Genomic DNA, 13,726 nt, shown 5'->3' on the forward strand with positions numbered 1-13,726 from the left:
TTTAGCTTTACGCTTTCCTGGATCCATTGCATTCTGTCAGTAGCTACTGCTAGTCTGGCTAGTAACTCTCTGAGACTGGGTGCACACATTAGAATGTTTCATGTTTGAAACATTCTAATGTTTAACATTACTTAAAGACGTCTCTCAAGATCGCGAGATGACAAAATATACATGAATAAATAGCACATTTAAATCGGACAGCTTTTTGTCTGTATTGCCAAATATATGCATATGCATTTTAGATGCTTATTTTACAATATGAAAATTCTGTACACCAAGAGCAAAGTCAGTGAGCACTCGAGCTGGAGCCGAGCCGCACGTCAGCCGGCAAAGAGCCGCATGCGGCTCGCGACATCAAATGTATGGATTAAGTTAAAAAAGGAACTCACTTCCTCAATTCTTCACATTCACCTGTGTGCCATCTATATGACTCCACTTTCAAATACTACTGTGAGGAACCGGGCGGTCACCCCACGTTGTTTTGGGATGTGGCGACTGGACTTGGTGAAGATCAGGAAAACACAGCACAGGAGATTGGTGGCTTTTTTATAACAATATATATATATATATTTATTTACACAGGGCTCACTAGCAACCCCCAACACATGTGCCCACACAATGAAACAAACAAATCAAAATGCACAAACCGTACCCACCGTAACCCAAGTAACCTAGTTGCTGGGCACCTGCTTGGCCGAATATAGGCCCAAATACCAGCACCTCTCATGGCCCAAGCCAGGCCCCAAACTATGTACAGGCACTAGGCACAATGCTAGGTACATATATGAAACCAAACACAACAACAAGGAAACATAAACTAGGCACAAAGACAAGGCAAATGGACAAAGCACAAAACAGTGAAACAAAACAAAGCAAACTGTGTCCACACATCTAGACACGGTAAGCGAGGTAAGCAGTACACCTTCTGGTTGTTCCGAAGTTTCTTCCTAGTGCTCTCTCTAATGTATCTCTCTCAAAAAGTCTCTCTCTACCTAAACATGAGGCACCCTTTAAATAGGGCACAGCCACTTAGGCTTAGTTAGGTCCACCATGGATGCAGGGGAGCCCAGACCCAACCATTATGGTGGGGGAGTCCAAAAGTCCATCCCTTCTTGCCACGGTGAGGAGGGGGAGAATTCACCTTCTCACAACTACAATCAGAAATTATAATCCATAATAATTATGATAACTATGGTAATTATAGAGTTCCAATCTGAAGGCCCAGTCTTGGTTATGGGAGACATGAATGGAAAGAGAACTGACAGAGAATCAGATTATATTAATTCAAATGGGAATACATACATTAATCACACAGAGATGAATCAAATGGGAATACATACATTAATCACACACAGATGAATCAAATGGGAATACATACATTAATCACACACAGATGAATCAAATGGGAATACATACATTGATGACGCACAGATTCATCAAAGCAAACCACTTTAGACCACTTGAGAGCAATGACAGTATTGTAAACAGAAATGGCCAACAGTTACTGCAGCTCTATAAAAGCCTTGGTCTGTTCATTCCTTATGGTGGAAGGAAACGGTGACTCTCTGGGTAGATTGACCTACTGCTCCCCTCTCTGCAGTAATGTAGTAGCTCATGCAGTCACAGATCCAAGTCATATCAACTACTCTACTGTAAGGCCTCAGATTCCGCTCTCAGATCACAGCCACATCACATTAAGCTATAAACAAATATCCTCTGAAACAGGTAAACAAACTCTATCCTCTCCAAACTCAATATCTTTCTCTGTCAATATGAGCTTGAACCTCATAGCTATGGCCATGCCCACCTGAGGACTATCAGACGTGTAAACGGTGCTCATAGACATGAAATTCCATCACCTATGTGATGCTAGTTTGCATTCCAAAGGGTTCTATAGCTGATTGGCTAGGTTTGAATAAAGTAAGATAGTAGGTCAGACAGCAATATATTAAGAAGCAATATATTAACACCACAGAGTCAGATTACTAAACTCACCTTTTTAAGGATGGCACTGGTATGCTCTGGAAGTATACTGTATGTGTAATTCACCAGCAGTTCAACTATACTGTAGTTCGTTTTTTGCAGATTCTCACTGTGTCCTTGCATCAAAGCATAGTGTGATCAATTTTCTTTTTCCAAAACAGAACTGAAGTCAGAAATGTCTGGATTTACTGAACCTTCACAACTGCCCACTTCTGCGAAGAAGGAAATAAAAGAAGAAGAATTGGATGATTTCCTACAAGAGTATCCGTCTACAATCCAGGGAGCGGAAGAAAAGCCTGGACTGGAATATGAATGCAAGACTGAAATGTCACCTACCAGTACCTTGAAAGAAGAAAGGTATTCACCAATGGAAATCAAATATGAAGAAGAATTTGATTCAAGAGAATATGGTGACTTTGACTCTTCACCTACAAGTAAGTTGCTTGTTTATTGTAATGTGTTGTGTATATTTACAATACTTGAATTTTAGAGAATGGCTAGCTTTTGCTGTACAATGTGAGACTTATTCAGAGAACAGAAACACTGTGGGTATATGTTAGTCATGGGATAATATCTGCAGTCTGTTACATTCAACAGTTTGAAAGTGTATGCCATCACTTTTTCCAAAGCTCTGTAATTCATGTATATGTACCTCTGTTTATATTTACATTTAGTCTCTAGGTAGACACTTTTATCCTAAGTAGCTTCTAAATGATTTTGTAGCAATTCTAGCAAATAACCAATATATACGTATATATATATATATATATATTTTTTTTTTTTCAAAAGGCATATGTTTGCCTTTATTGTAGAACTGATGTACCAGATAGAGGAGAAGAGAGATATGGCTGACAAATTATTTTCTAATATTATAGGAGACTTTCAAAGGATCCAATCTAACAAAAGAAGCAAAACGGAGCAAGAAACAAACAAAGAGACACACACTCCCACAGATCACAAACTCCCCCAATGCAGAAAGACTTCATACCATGAATTACATCAGCGACAGGACACCAGGGAGAAACAACATGAATGCTCCCAGTGTTTTGAAACATTTGCTAGACGTTTCGATCTTGCAAGTCATCAAAGAAAACACACCGGAGAAAAGCCCCATCAGTGCAGTATATGTGGGAAGGCCTTTAGTCAAATGTGTAACCTCAAGACACATCAGAGGATCCATACGGGGGAAAAGCCACACCAGTGCAGTACATGTGGGAAGGTCTTTAGTAAAATGTCTCATCTCAAGACACACCAGAGGATCCATACTGGGGAAAAGCCACACCAGTGCAGTACGTGTGGGAAGGCCTTTAATCAATTGTGTGATCTAAAGAAACACCAGACGATCCATACTGGGGAAAAGCCATACCAGTGCAATACATGTGGAAAGGCATTTAGTCAATCGTCTGGTCTCAAGTCACACCAGAGGATCCATACGGGGGAAAAGCCGTATCAGTGTACTTTATGTGGAAAGTATTTCACGGTAAGCTCCAACCTATCCAAACATCAGCTTATACATACAGGAGAAAAGCCACATCAGTGTTCTCAGTGTGGAAAGGCCTTTAATCAAATGTGTACTCTCAAGACACATCAGAGGATCCATTCAAATGCCCTGCTAATACATGATTGAGTATCACTTACTGAAATATTTCTTGATTAGCTGAAATTTGAACAATGATTGATGTACAAGATGAAGTATTATTTTGACATATTTAAAACGTATGATTGGGTAGAGATTGAAAAATAAATTGTTAGGGTACATGAATTGAGGGGAAAACATATGTAAGTGAGTGTTTGTGTGTTGGGGATTTATGTGTTTGCGTGTGGGTCTACAATATATAATCTACAAGCTGTAGTTAGCGCTTGTAAAAAAAAAAAAGTAGTATTTGTGCGAGCTTCCTAGACTCATGGCCTAAACGGCACCTCATATGAAGGTTTTGGGCTCATCAACAGATCATAGATGTGTTAGTGTCAGAGATGGGGAAGGGGAAACTAAATGTCTCTCCATTCCTCATTATAGGGAACTCTGTATTTCTTCTGTTAAACATTCTCATGTCAATTGTGGAAGAGAGTCAGAGGGAGCCATTGTAATGTTGTCAGAGAAACGTGCAAGTCAAATTCATCCTGAACAGAAAAGGACATCACATGTATGGATTAGGTTAAGGGGGTATGGGAACACAGCATTGTCATTGAAAAGGGTTGACACAGACAAACATGGCTACCTCGAGAAAAACAGACTCTGCACTCACAGTAGTAATGGTGTAGTGTGTCTGTTAAACATTCATTAAATATTCATTTAACAGACACACTACTCCATGAGTTTATTTTCCTGACAGAATGTGGAAAATACAACAACATCAGGGAAAACTACTTCTCAAGAACAGAAGACATTTGCTCTGGAATGTTGCAAAATGCAAATCAAATTGGACAAAAGTGTGTCAGACATTTGTGTGCAATGCGGACATAGTATGAAAATGCACTGCAGGGGAGCACTGGAGGCAGGCACTGCTAAGACCCTGATGGCCAATGACCATATCAGACATAGCACTGCAAATAGCTTCATGACGAGGATGATTTGTATTGTAAAACTTTTTTATTGGGTCTTATTTTTTTAGTTGGAGTCCTGCCAAGAATAAAGTTTTTATTACTAATATGAATTGCAAATATTCTTGTGGTATTTTCTGATATGTTTTTGTGGCCTAAACGGCACCTCATTTACATTTACAGTGCCCTCCACAATTATTGGCACCCCTAATGAATATGAGCAAAACAGGCTATGAAGAAATATGTCTTTTCTGTTTATCCTCTTGGTCTTTTCACTCAAAATATTCACATAAATCTTTGTAGTAATCATTGAAGTAAAATTATTGAAAGAAAAAAAAACTGTTGACATTAAATAAATATATTTCCCCAAAACATGTGTGCCACAATTATTGGCACCCCTTAATGTAATGTTTTGTGCCTCCCTTTGCCAAGATAACAGCTCTGAGTCTTCTCCTATAATGCGTGATGAGGTTGGTGAACACATGGCACGGGATCTGAGACCATTCCTACATGCAGAATCACTCAGATCCTTCAGATTCTGAGGTCAACGTTTGTAGACTCGGCTTCAGCTCATCCCACAGATTTTCTATGGGGTTTAGGTCGGGGGACCGTGATGGCAATGGCAAAAACCTTTATTCTCCTAGATGAAATAGATGAATTCATACACCTAACCTCTCAGTATCTGAACTCCTGCAACATATAGAAAGATAATTCATTTTTGGTCTGCACCTGATTATTGACCAGAGGGTTGCCAGGAGTTTTACAAAATTAACATGGAAACCAGATCACAGTAGTGGGGAGTACTGCCAAAACAAAGATTTCGATTTTTTTTTATTTGCTTTCATGTTGTGAATTACGTTTATTCTGTTGTGCTCTTAATGTAAGGTACTTAATCAAAGTATTGCAAACATTCTAGCTGAGCAAAATACTCTAATGCCACCAACAGTCAAAAGAAAATGAAAAATGTTAACTGCGGTTAATATAGTTCAAATATCATTTCAGGTCTGACATCATATTTATCCTGTATCCTCTAACAAAGTTTATTAGATTAGATTCAACTTTATTGTCATTGCACAGAGTACAAGTACTGAGACAACGAAATGCAGTGTAGCCTCTAACCAGAAGTGCAAAAAAGCGGTAAAAGTGCAGAGTATGTGCAGTAAGAAATAAATATGGAATATGAACAGTATTGATACTAGCAGCAATAGAAGTAGGTAGTGTAGATATGAAGTATATATAAAGTGCAGATGTAAATATAAGTGGTGGTAGTAAGTGAAATGAAAATTAAGTGAATGAGGTAGTAAGAATATTATTTACAGAGTAAGTTAAGAGGTATGATATAAGTACGATAAATACAGTATGGGCAAGATAAGTATATAAATAGATATAAATATGAATACACTATTAGTGGGATAATACAGTAGTAAAAAATAACTGTCTATTGCAAATGTTCAGTGGCTGGAGGAGGGTGTGTGGCAGTCCAAGCCAGGGTGGAGGAGGGAAGTACAGTCACTGGAGGAGGTGTATGTGTGTGTGTGGGGGGGGGGGGGGGGGGCTATCACCGTGGTGCAGAGTTCAGCAGGGTGACAGCCGCAGGGAAGAAGCTGTTCCTGAACCTGCTGGTCCCGGAAGTGAGGACCCTGTAGCGCCTCCCAGCGGGGGGAGGAGGAAAAACAGTCTGTGGCTGCGCGCCCTCCGCAGACATCTCTTGCTCTGGATAGCCTCAATGGTGGGGGAGTGAGGAACCGTGATGCGCTGGGCAGTTTTCACCACCCTCTGCAGGGTTTCCGGTCCGCAAATGAGCAGCTGACCATACCATACTGAGATGCAGTTTGTAAGTATGCTCCGATGTACAGCGGTAGAAGTTCTCCAGAATCTGAAGAGACATAAGGGCCTTCTTCAGTATCCTCAGAGAAAAGAGACGCTGAAGCAGTAAAAGTGCAGAGTATGTCCTCAGGAAAAAGAGACGCTGGTGTGCCTTCTTGACCAGGTTTGAGGGTCCAAGAGAGGTCCTCAGAGATGTGGACACCAGGAACTTGAAGCTTGCCACGCGCTCAACCTCCGTCCCGTTGATATGGATGGGGTGTGTGTGCCACTTTTCTACAAGCTTTTGTCCACAATGAGCTCTTTGGTCTTCTTGGTGTTGAGAGCCAGGTTGTTGTCGGCGGCGCACCACTCCGCCAGGTGCGGGACCTCTTCTCTGTAGGCCGACTCATCGTTGTCGCTGATGAGGCCAATCACCGTTGTGTTGTCTACAAACTTGACAATGGTATTAGAACCATGTACAGGTGTGCAGTCTTAAGTGAAGAGGGAGTAGAGGAGGGCCCACAAAAAAGACAAAGCTCCTCAATAAGCGGTGCCCACTACTGTACTAGAGCAAAACAATGGCACAGAAAATATATTATCCTTCATTTCCCATATAAAACATTTTGGTTAATAGTAAATCTTGAATATATATACATTTACATATTCATACATTTAGTTTTTATTCGAATGTTTAGGGCATAAAATTAGTTGACCAGCCATTGTGGGCATTTTGCTCTTTGTCCAGTCTTCTGTGTGTGCCACTTCTATTGTTCATCAGTCTGCAGCCGGAAGCCCTGCAGAGGCCTGAGTGGAGGAGTCAATCAATCAATTAATTCAATCTTATATAGCGCTTCTCTAAATACCCGAAGTCGCTTTACAGAGTCCAGTAGTCATTCAAACACAGTCATACCGGTGGTGGTAAGCTACATTAGTAGCCACAGCTGCAGACTGACACAAGCGTGGCTGCCAATCAGCGCCTACGGCCCCTCCGACCACCACCAACATTCATACGATGCAATGCATGTCTTTATGATGGTGGGGGAAACCGGAGTACCCAGAGTAAACCCACGCAGGCACAGGGAGAACATGCAAACTCCACACAGAAAGGACCTGGAACGACCAGGATTCGAACCCAAGGCCTTCTTGCTGTGAGGCGACAGTGCTAACCACTGAGCCACCGTGCTGCCCTTGGTGCTCACCTTTAGCCCTGTGGCATGCCGGTGTTCAGGATGAGGGTTGAGGAGGTGTGGTTCTAAAACCAGGTCAGACAAAAGAAGCATTATATTAAGGCCACAGAGTGAGATGAATGAACTCATCAGTCTCCTCAGGAAGAAGAGACGCTGGTGTGCTTTCTTTACCAGGGATGAGGTGTTGAGGGTCCAAGAGAGGTCCTCAGAGATGTGGACACCCAGGAACTTGAAGCTGGCTTTTAATATAATGTGGATGGGTTAGTGGTCAGTTCCAAAGGCTTGTAATGTAATGTGGATGGGTTAGTTGCCAAAGGCTTGTAATGTAATGTGGATGGGTTAGTGTTCAGTTCCAAAGGCTTGTAATGTAATGTGGATGGGTTAGTGGCTAAAGGCTTGTAATGTAATGTGGATAGGTTAGTGGCCAAAGGCTTGTAATATAATGTGGATGGGTTAGTGGCCAAAGGCTTGTGATGTAATGTGGATGGGTTAGTGTTAATTTCTTTCTCGGTTATTTGCAAGATTTTTCTCTGCTTCGATGAAGTTTAACGTATTTTTATGCTTCATTGCTCTTTTTATCCTAATAATAGTAACCTTATGAGGACACTGTTTAGTATCTTAATAGTATGTTTTAGTATGTTAATTCCTCCTTCCTTCTGATACTCAAGACAATTTCAGTTGCTATATAAATAAAATTGAATTTAATGAAATTACAATATTTGCAGATGCAATATAGCATACACTGCATTTATGTAGGCTAGCTGGTATGTGTTGTGCAAAACGTAGAAACGTTAGCCAAACCAACATTTTATACTGAACTTTGTTTTGGTCTTTTATTTTGACACTCTTAACCGCTTTTAATGTCTCTTATTGTCGCCAGCTCCCAGGAACATTCATCACAAACAACGTGCTTGGAACCCGGAAACTAAACACATAGATGTTTACGGTGGTTAGAGTAGAAAGGGTTCCTAATAAGGCATTCGATGCTGGATTATAGTTATTTAATATCCTAATGTAGATGTTGTCCGTCTAAAATAAACCGAAGACGGCTGCAGAAGAAGTCCAACAGTTGGCATTATGAAGCTATGACCCCGACTGCCCGACGCCTAACATAAGTTTCTCTGGAGCTCCCGTTTTCTAGGTAAACCGAGCAGCCTTGTGATGCCAAATGTAGCCTATATATGCCATAACTCGGGCATATCTGGTGTGTGTAAAGTTTGCGATAGGGGCTCATATGCCTCTCCCTTGTACGTCGCTTTGGACAAAATTGTCTGCTAAATGACTAAATGTAAATATGCGCCTAACAATAGTTGATTAACTCACTTAAATAAAATTGTCGATGTATGAAGTTTTTATCCTTTAATATAGAGCGGTGGTCTTGCAATCTGAGAGCATTTTCGTTCATTTCACGTCATGATTTTGTATTGTTTGGTGAATTTTGGTAAGGTAATTCCATAACAATCAGAGAGAGAGCTAGCGAGCAGATAATGAGCAGAAGTCTGTGAGCAGAAGCAGCCCGAGTGCACAAGAACTTAAACTGAAACACAGGACATCTCTGCAAGGAACAGTGTATTTGAGTGCAGACAAACAGTTTTGAAATAAACCTGAAATAAACATGTACAGATGTCTGATTTGGGTAGGATGGCGATTACATTAAGCTCATACAGATGTCTGATTTGGGTAGGATGGTGATTACATGAAGCCAGTACAGATTTATGATTTGGGTAGGATGATGACTACATTAAGCCCATACGGATTTGTTCAAATATGCTTTTTGTAAAATGTTTCTTTGTTTCTGACTTTAAAAAATGTTTAACTGACTTGTGTGATATTGTACAGAACATCCATTTGTCCCTGGTTATCTTTTGTCAGATGTTAGTTTTTTACTTTTTTTTAGTCTTTGTGTCTGTTTGTGTCTTTGTGGTGTTTGGGTATGTTGCTAATATTTTACTTGCATTACAGAAATGTCCTGCTGGGTTTCCATTGCAAAAGACAGCTGAGGTCTACAATGTCAGGATCTACTGAACCATCACAACTACTCATGTCAGTGAAGAATATAAAAGAAGAAGAATCTGATTATTTCCTACAAGAGTATTTGTTTGAAATTCAGACAGTGGAGGAAAAGCCTGAACTGGAACATGACTGTAAGACTGAGACGCACACATCACCAACCTTGACCTGCAAAGAAGAAAATTCTTCTCTGATGGAAATTAAAGAGGAAGACGAATCTGATAATTTCCTACAAGAGTATTTGTTTGAAATTAAGACAGTGGAAGAAAAGCCTGAACTGGAACATGACTGTAAGACTGAGATGCACACATCACCAACCTTGACCTGCAAAAAAGAAAATTCTTCTCTAATGGAATTTAAAGAGGAACCAGATTTAACAGAATGTGGTGATGACGATTCTTCTACAAGTAAGTTGCTGACTAGTTGGTTAAGTAGAATTCCGATCGAATTAATTCCAATGTTTCGTTTAGATTGTCTAAACACAATGGTTAGCGAATGGTTCTTGTGCTTTACTCAGCAAAATATGAGTCTCATGGAGGGATGTCTGTTTCATTGTGAATAGAGATACTGTGGAAATACCTTAATCATGGGACACTAATGGAAATGGAATTCCAGCCCGGGATCCTATGTGATGCTAGTTTGCATTCCAAAGGGTTCTATAGCTGATTGGCTAGGTTTGAATAAAGTAAGATAGTAGGTCAGACAATATATTAAGAAGCAATATGTTAACACCACAGAGTCAGATTACTAAACTCACCGTTTTAAGGCTGGCACTGGTATGCTCTGGAAGTATACTGTATGTGTAATTCACCAGCAGTTCAACTATACTGTAGTTCTTTTTTTTGCAGATTCTCACTGTGTCTTTGCATCAAAGGATAGTGTGATCAATTTTCTTTTTCCAAAACAGAACTGAAGTCAGAAATGTCTGGATTTACTGAACCTTCACAACTGCCCACTTCTGTGAAGAAGGAAATAAAAGAAGAAGAATTGGATGATTTCCTACAAGAGTATCCGTCTACAATCCAAAGAGTGGAAGAAAAGCCTGGACTGGAATATGAATGCAAGACTGAAATGTATATGTCACCTACCATGACCTTGAAAGAAGAAAGGTATTCACCAATGGAAATCAAATATGAAGAAGAATTTGATTCAAGAGAATATGGTGACTTTGACTCTTCACCTACAAGTAAGTTGCTTGTTTATTGTAATGTGTTGTGTATATTTATAATACTTGAGTTGTAGAGAATGGCTAGCTTGTGCTCCACAATGTGAGACCTATTCAGAGAACAGAAACACTGTGGGTATATGTTAGTCATGGGATAATATCTGCAGCCTGTTACATTCAACAGTTTGAAAGTGTATGCCATCATTTTTTCCAAAGCTCTGTAATTCATGTATATGTACCTCTGTTTATATTTACATTTAGTCTCTAGGTAGACACTTTTATCCTAAGTAACTTCTAAATGATTTTGTAGCAATTCTAGCAAATAACCAATATATACGTATATATTTATTTATTTTTGTATTTTTTCAAAAGGCATATGTTTGCCTTTATTGTAGAAATGATGTACCAGATAGAGGAGAAGAGAGATGTGGCTGACAAATTATTTTCTAATATTATAGGAGACTTTCAAAGCATCCAATCTAACAAAAGAAGCAAAACGGAGCATAAAAAAACAAACAAAGAGAGACATCACAAACGCCCCCAGTGCAGAAAGACTTCATACCATGAATTACATAAGCGACAGGACTCCAGTGAGAAACAACATGAATGCTCCCAGTGTTTTGAAACATTTGCTAGACGTTTCGATCTTGCAAGTCATCAAAGAAAACACACCGGAGAAAAGCCCCATCAGTGCAGTATATGTGGGAAGGCTTTTAGTCAAATGTGTAACCTCAAGACACATCAGAGGATCCATACGGGGGAGAAGCCACACCAGTGCAGTACATGTGGGAAGGTCTTTAGTCAAATGTCTAACCTCAAGACACACCAGATGATCCATACTGGGGAAAAGCCACACCAGTGCAGTACGTGTGAGAAAGCCTTTAATCAATTGTGTGATCTAAAGAAACACCAGACGATCCATACTGGGGAAAAGCCATACCAGTGCAATACATGTGGAAAGGCATTTAGTCAATTGTCTGGTCTCAAGTCACACCAGAGGATCCATACGGGGGAAAAGCCGTATCAGTGTACTACATGTGGAAAGTATTCCAGGAGTATCTCTGACCTCATCAGACATCAGATTACACATACTGGAGAAAAGCCACATCAGTGTTCTCAATGTGGAAAGGCCTTTACCCAAATGTCTAATCTCAAGAGACATCAGAGGATCCATTCAAATGATGTGCTGCCCTGCTAATACATGATGGAGTAGCACTTACTGAAATATTTATTGATTAGCTGAGTTTTAAACAATGTTTGATGTACAAGATGAAGTATTATTTTATCATATTTGAAACGTATAATGGGGTAGAGATTGAAACATTAATGATTAGGGTACATTAATTCAATAAAAGAATAACTTGAAGTGAGTGTTTTTTCAAGTATGTTTGTGTGGGGGGGATTTGTGTCTGTGTGGGTATACAATATATAATCGACAAGCAGTATTTGGCGCAAAAAAAAGTGTTTGTGCGAGCTTCCTAGACTCATGGCCTAAACGGCACCAAATATGAAGGCTCTGGGCTCATCTTCAGCTCATAGATGTGTTAGTGTCAGAGATGGGGGAGGGGGAGGGGGGAACTAAATGTCTCTCCATTCCTCATTATAGGGAACTGTATTTCTTCAGTTACACATTCTCATGTCAAATGTGGAAGAGAGTCTGAGTGAACTGTTTTATTGTTGACAGAAAAGCGTGCAAGTCATATTTATCCTGAACAGAAAGGGACATCACATGTATGGAGTAGTTAAAAAAGGAACTCACTTTCTCAGATATTCACATTTACCTGTGTGCCATCTATATAACTCCCCTTTCAAATACTACAATCAGAAATTATAACCCATAATAACTATATATGCCCGTATGACACAGAAATTATAAAGTTCCAATCTGAAGGTTCAGTCTTGGTTACTCTCAGATCACAGCCGTGTCACATTAAGTCTAAAAAAGAATAATAATCCTGAATCATCCTCTGAGATCCTAATATATAAATATATGAATGTCCTTACTTTTTGTGCTATGTTTATATATATGAAAGTAAGGACATTTATATATATATATAAATAGCACAAAAATTACTTTTTGTGCTATGTTTATATATATATATATATATATATAAATTTCCTTACTTTTGTGCTATGTTTATATATATATATATATATAAACATAGCACAAAAAGTAAGGACATTTGTGTTTGGTAGATTATTTCTTTGTTGTAACAGTGACCGTGGTTACATGGATTCGAATAACTGCCTTAGTCGGACTGAAATCGCATTATCCGTTTCATGTAAGCACCTTAGTCGGATCGTAGTCGGACCGCACATAGTCGGACTAACACCCCTGGATAACTCGATCCGATCCAGTTGATAGTTCGACTATTGCGGCATGTAACGGTGAATTGGATAAGGAACTGGACTTTGCGTCTTTGCGCATGCTTGAGATCCCGCCGCCTTCCTCCCTCCCTCCCTGCCAGGTCGTGACCCGGAAGACGAAAGAGACGATACGTTGTCTCAACTGTACATACTAACATACTTTATGAATATCCTGCAGACTGTCTCACAAGCTTATTCTTGTTGACTATGAACAAACATAACAGAAGAGGTCCGAAGATATGAGTACCTTTACAACCCCTCCTTAAAAACGTATAAGGACGTTCAAATTACGATACTTATGTGGTGCCAGTGTTGACAAAAACGTTGACTGCGACTGTTTGGACAGAACGCGCTAATTCACCGAACAAATACTTTCATATTAATTTCCCACCACTTGTTAGTCATGTCATCCATTCATATCGATGTGAATCAATCAATACTAATACATCTTTAACTGTGATGTGTTTTTGTTTCATTTCACAACGTATTTACTGTATAATCAACGATAGCAGGTGCCCGCTTGTAAATAGTCCACATTTTATTTGCTTAAAACACACAGCAGTACTGTCAAATCAGAAAGCAAATCAGCTGTCAAAGGGCTGTTACCTGACCAAATACCTTTCAAACTCGCCTTGCGCATTGTCATATCTATAACTAGCCTACTGGT

The 13,726-nt window shown here is 39.6% G+C and overlaps 2 protein-coding genes across 2 annotated transcripts; both read left to right on the top strand.

Annotated features, from left to right (window-relative positions):
• The first annotated feature begins 2,804 nt into the window (after nucleotides 1-2,804).
• On the top strand, nucleotides 2,805-3,905 carry LOC116219725 (zinc finger protein 239-like). The gene has a single exon (XM_031563465.2). It carries the CDS (start codon nucleotides 2,828-2,830, stop codon nucleotides 3,608-3,610), a length of 783 nt encoding a protein of 260 aa, XP_031419325.2. The 5' UTR covers nucleotides 2,805-2,827; the 3' UTR covers nucleotides 3,611-3,905.
• Nucleotides 3,906-10,518: 6,613 nt separating this feature from the next.
• On the top strand, nucleotides 10,519-12,173 carry LOC116219726 (zinc finger protein 239-like). Its single transcript, XM_031563466.1, has 3 exons — nucleotides 10,519-10,534; nucleotides 10,681-10,713; nucleotides 11,151-12,173. The coding sequence occupies exons 1-3, from the start codon at nucleotides 10,519-10,521 to the stop codon at nucleotides 11,888-11,890; spliced, it is 789 nt and encodes a 262-aa protein (XP_031419326.1). The 3' UTR covers nucleotides 11,891-12,173.
• The last annotated feature ends 1,553 nt before the right edge of the window (nucleotides 12,174-13,726 follow it).

This window comes from Clupea harengus, chromosome 26, assembly GCF_900700415.2.
Source record: "Clupea harengus chromosome 26, Ch_v2.0.2, whole genome shotgun sequence".
Classification (NCBI taxonomy): Eukaryota; Metazoa; Chordata; class Actinopteri; order Clupeiformes; family Clupeidae; genus Clupea; species Clupea harengus.

Coding starts and splice junctions, on each gene's coding strand:
- LOC116219726 (XM_031563466.1), top strand. Junction 10,714..11,150: donor CTTTGACTCTTCACCTACAA/GTAAGTTGCTTG, acceptor CTAATATTATAG/GAGACTTTCAAAGCATCCAA.
- LOC116219725 (XM_031563465.2), top strand. CDS start 2,828: ATGGCTGACAAATTATTTTCTAATATTATAGGAGACTTTCAAAGGATC.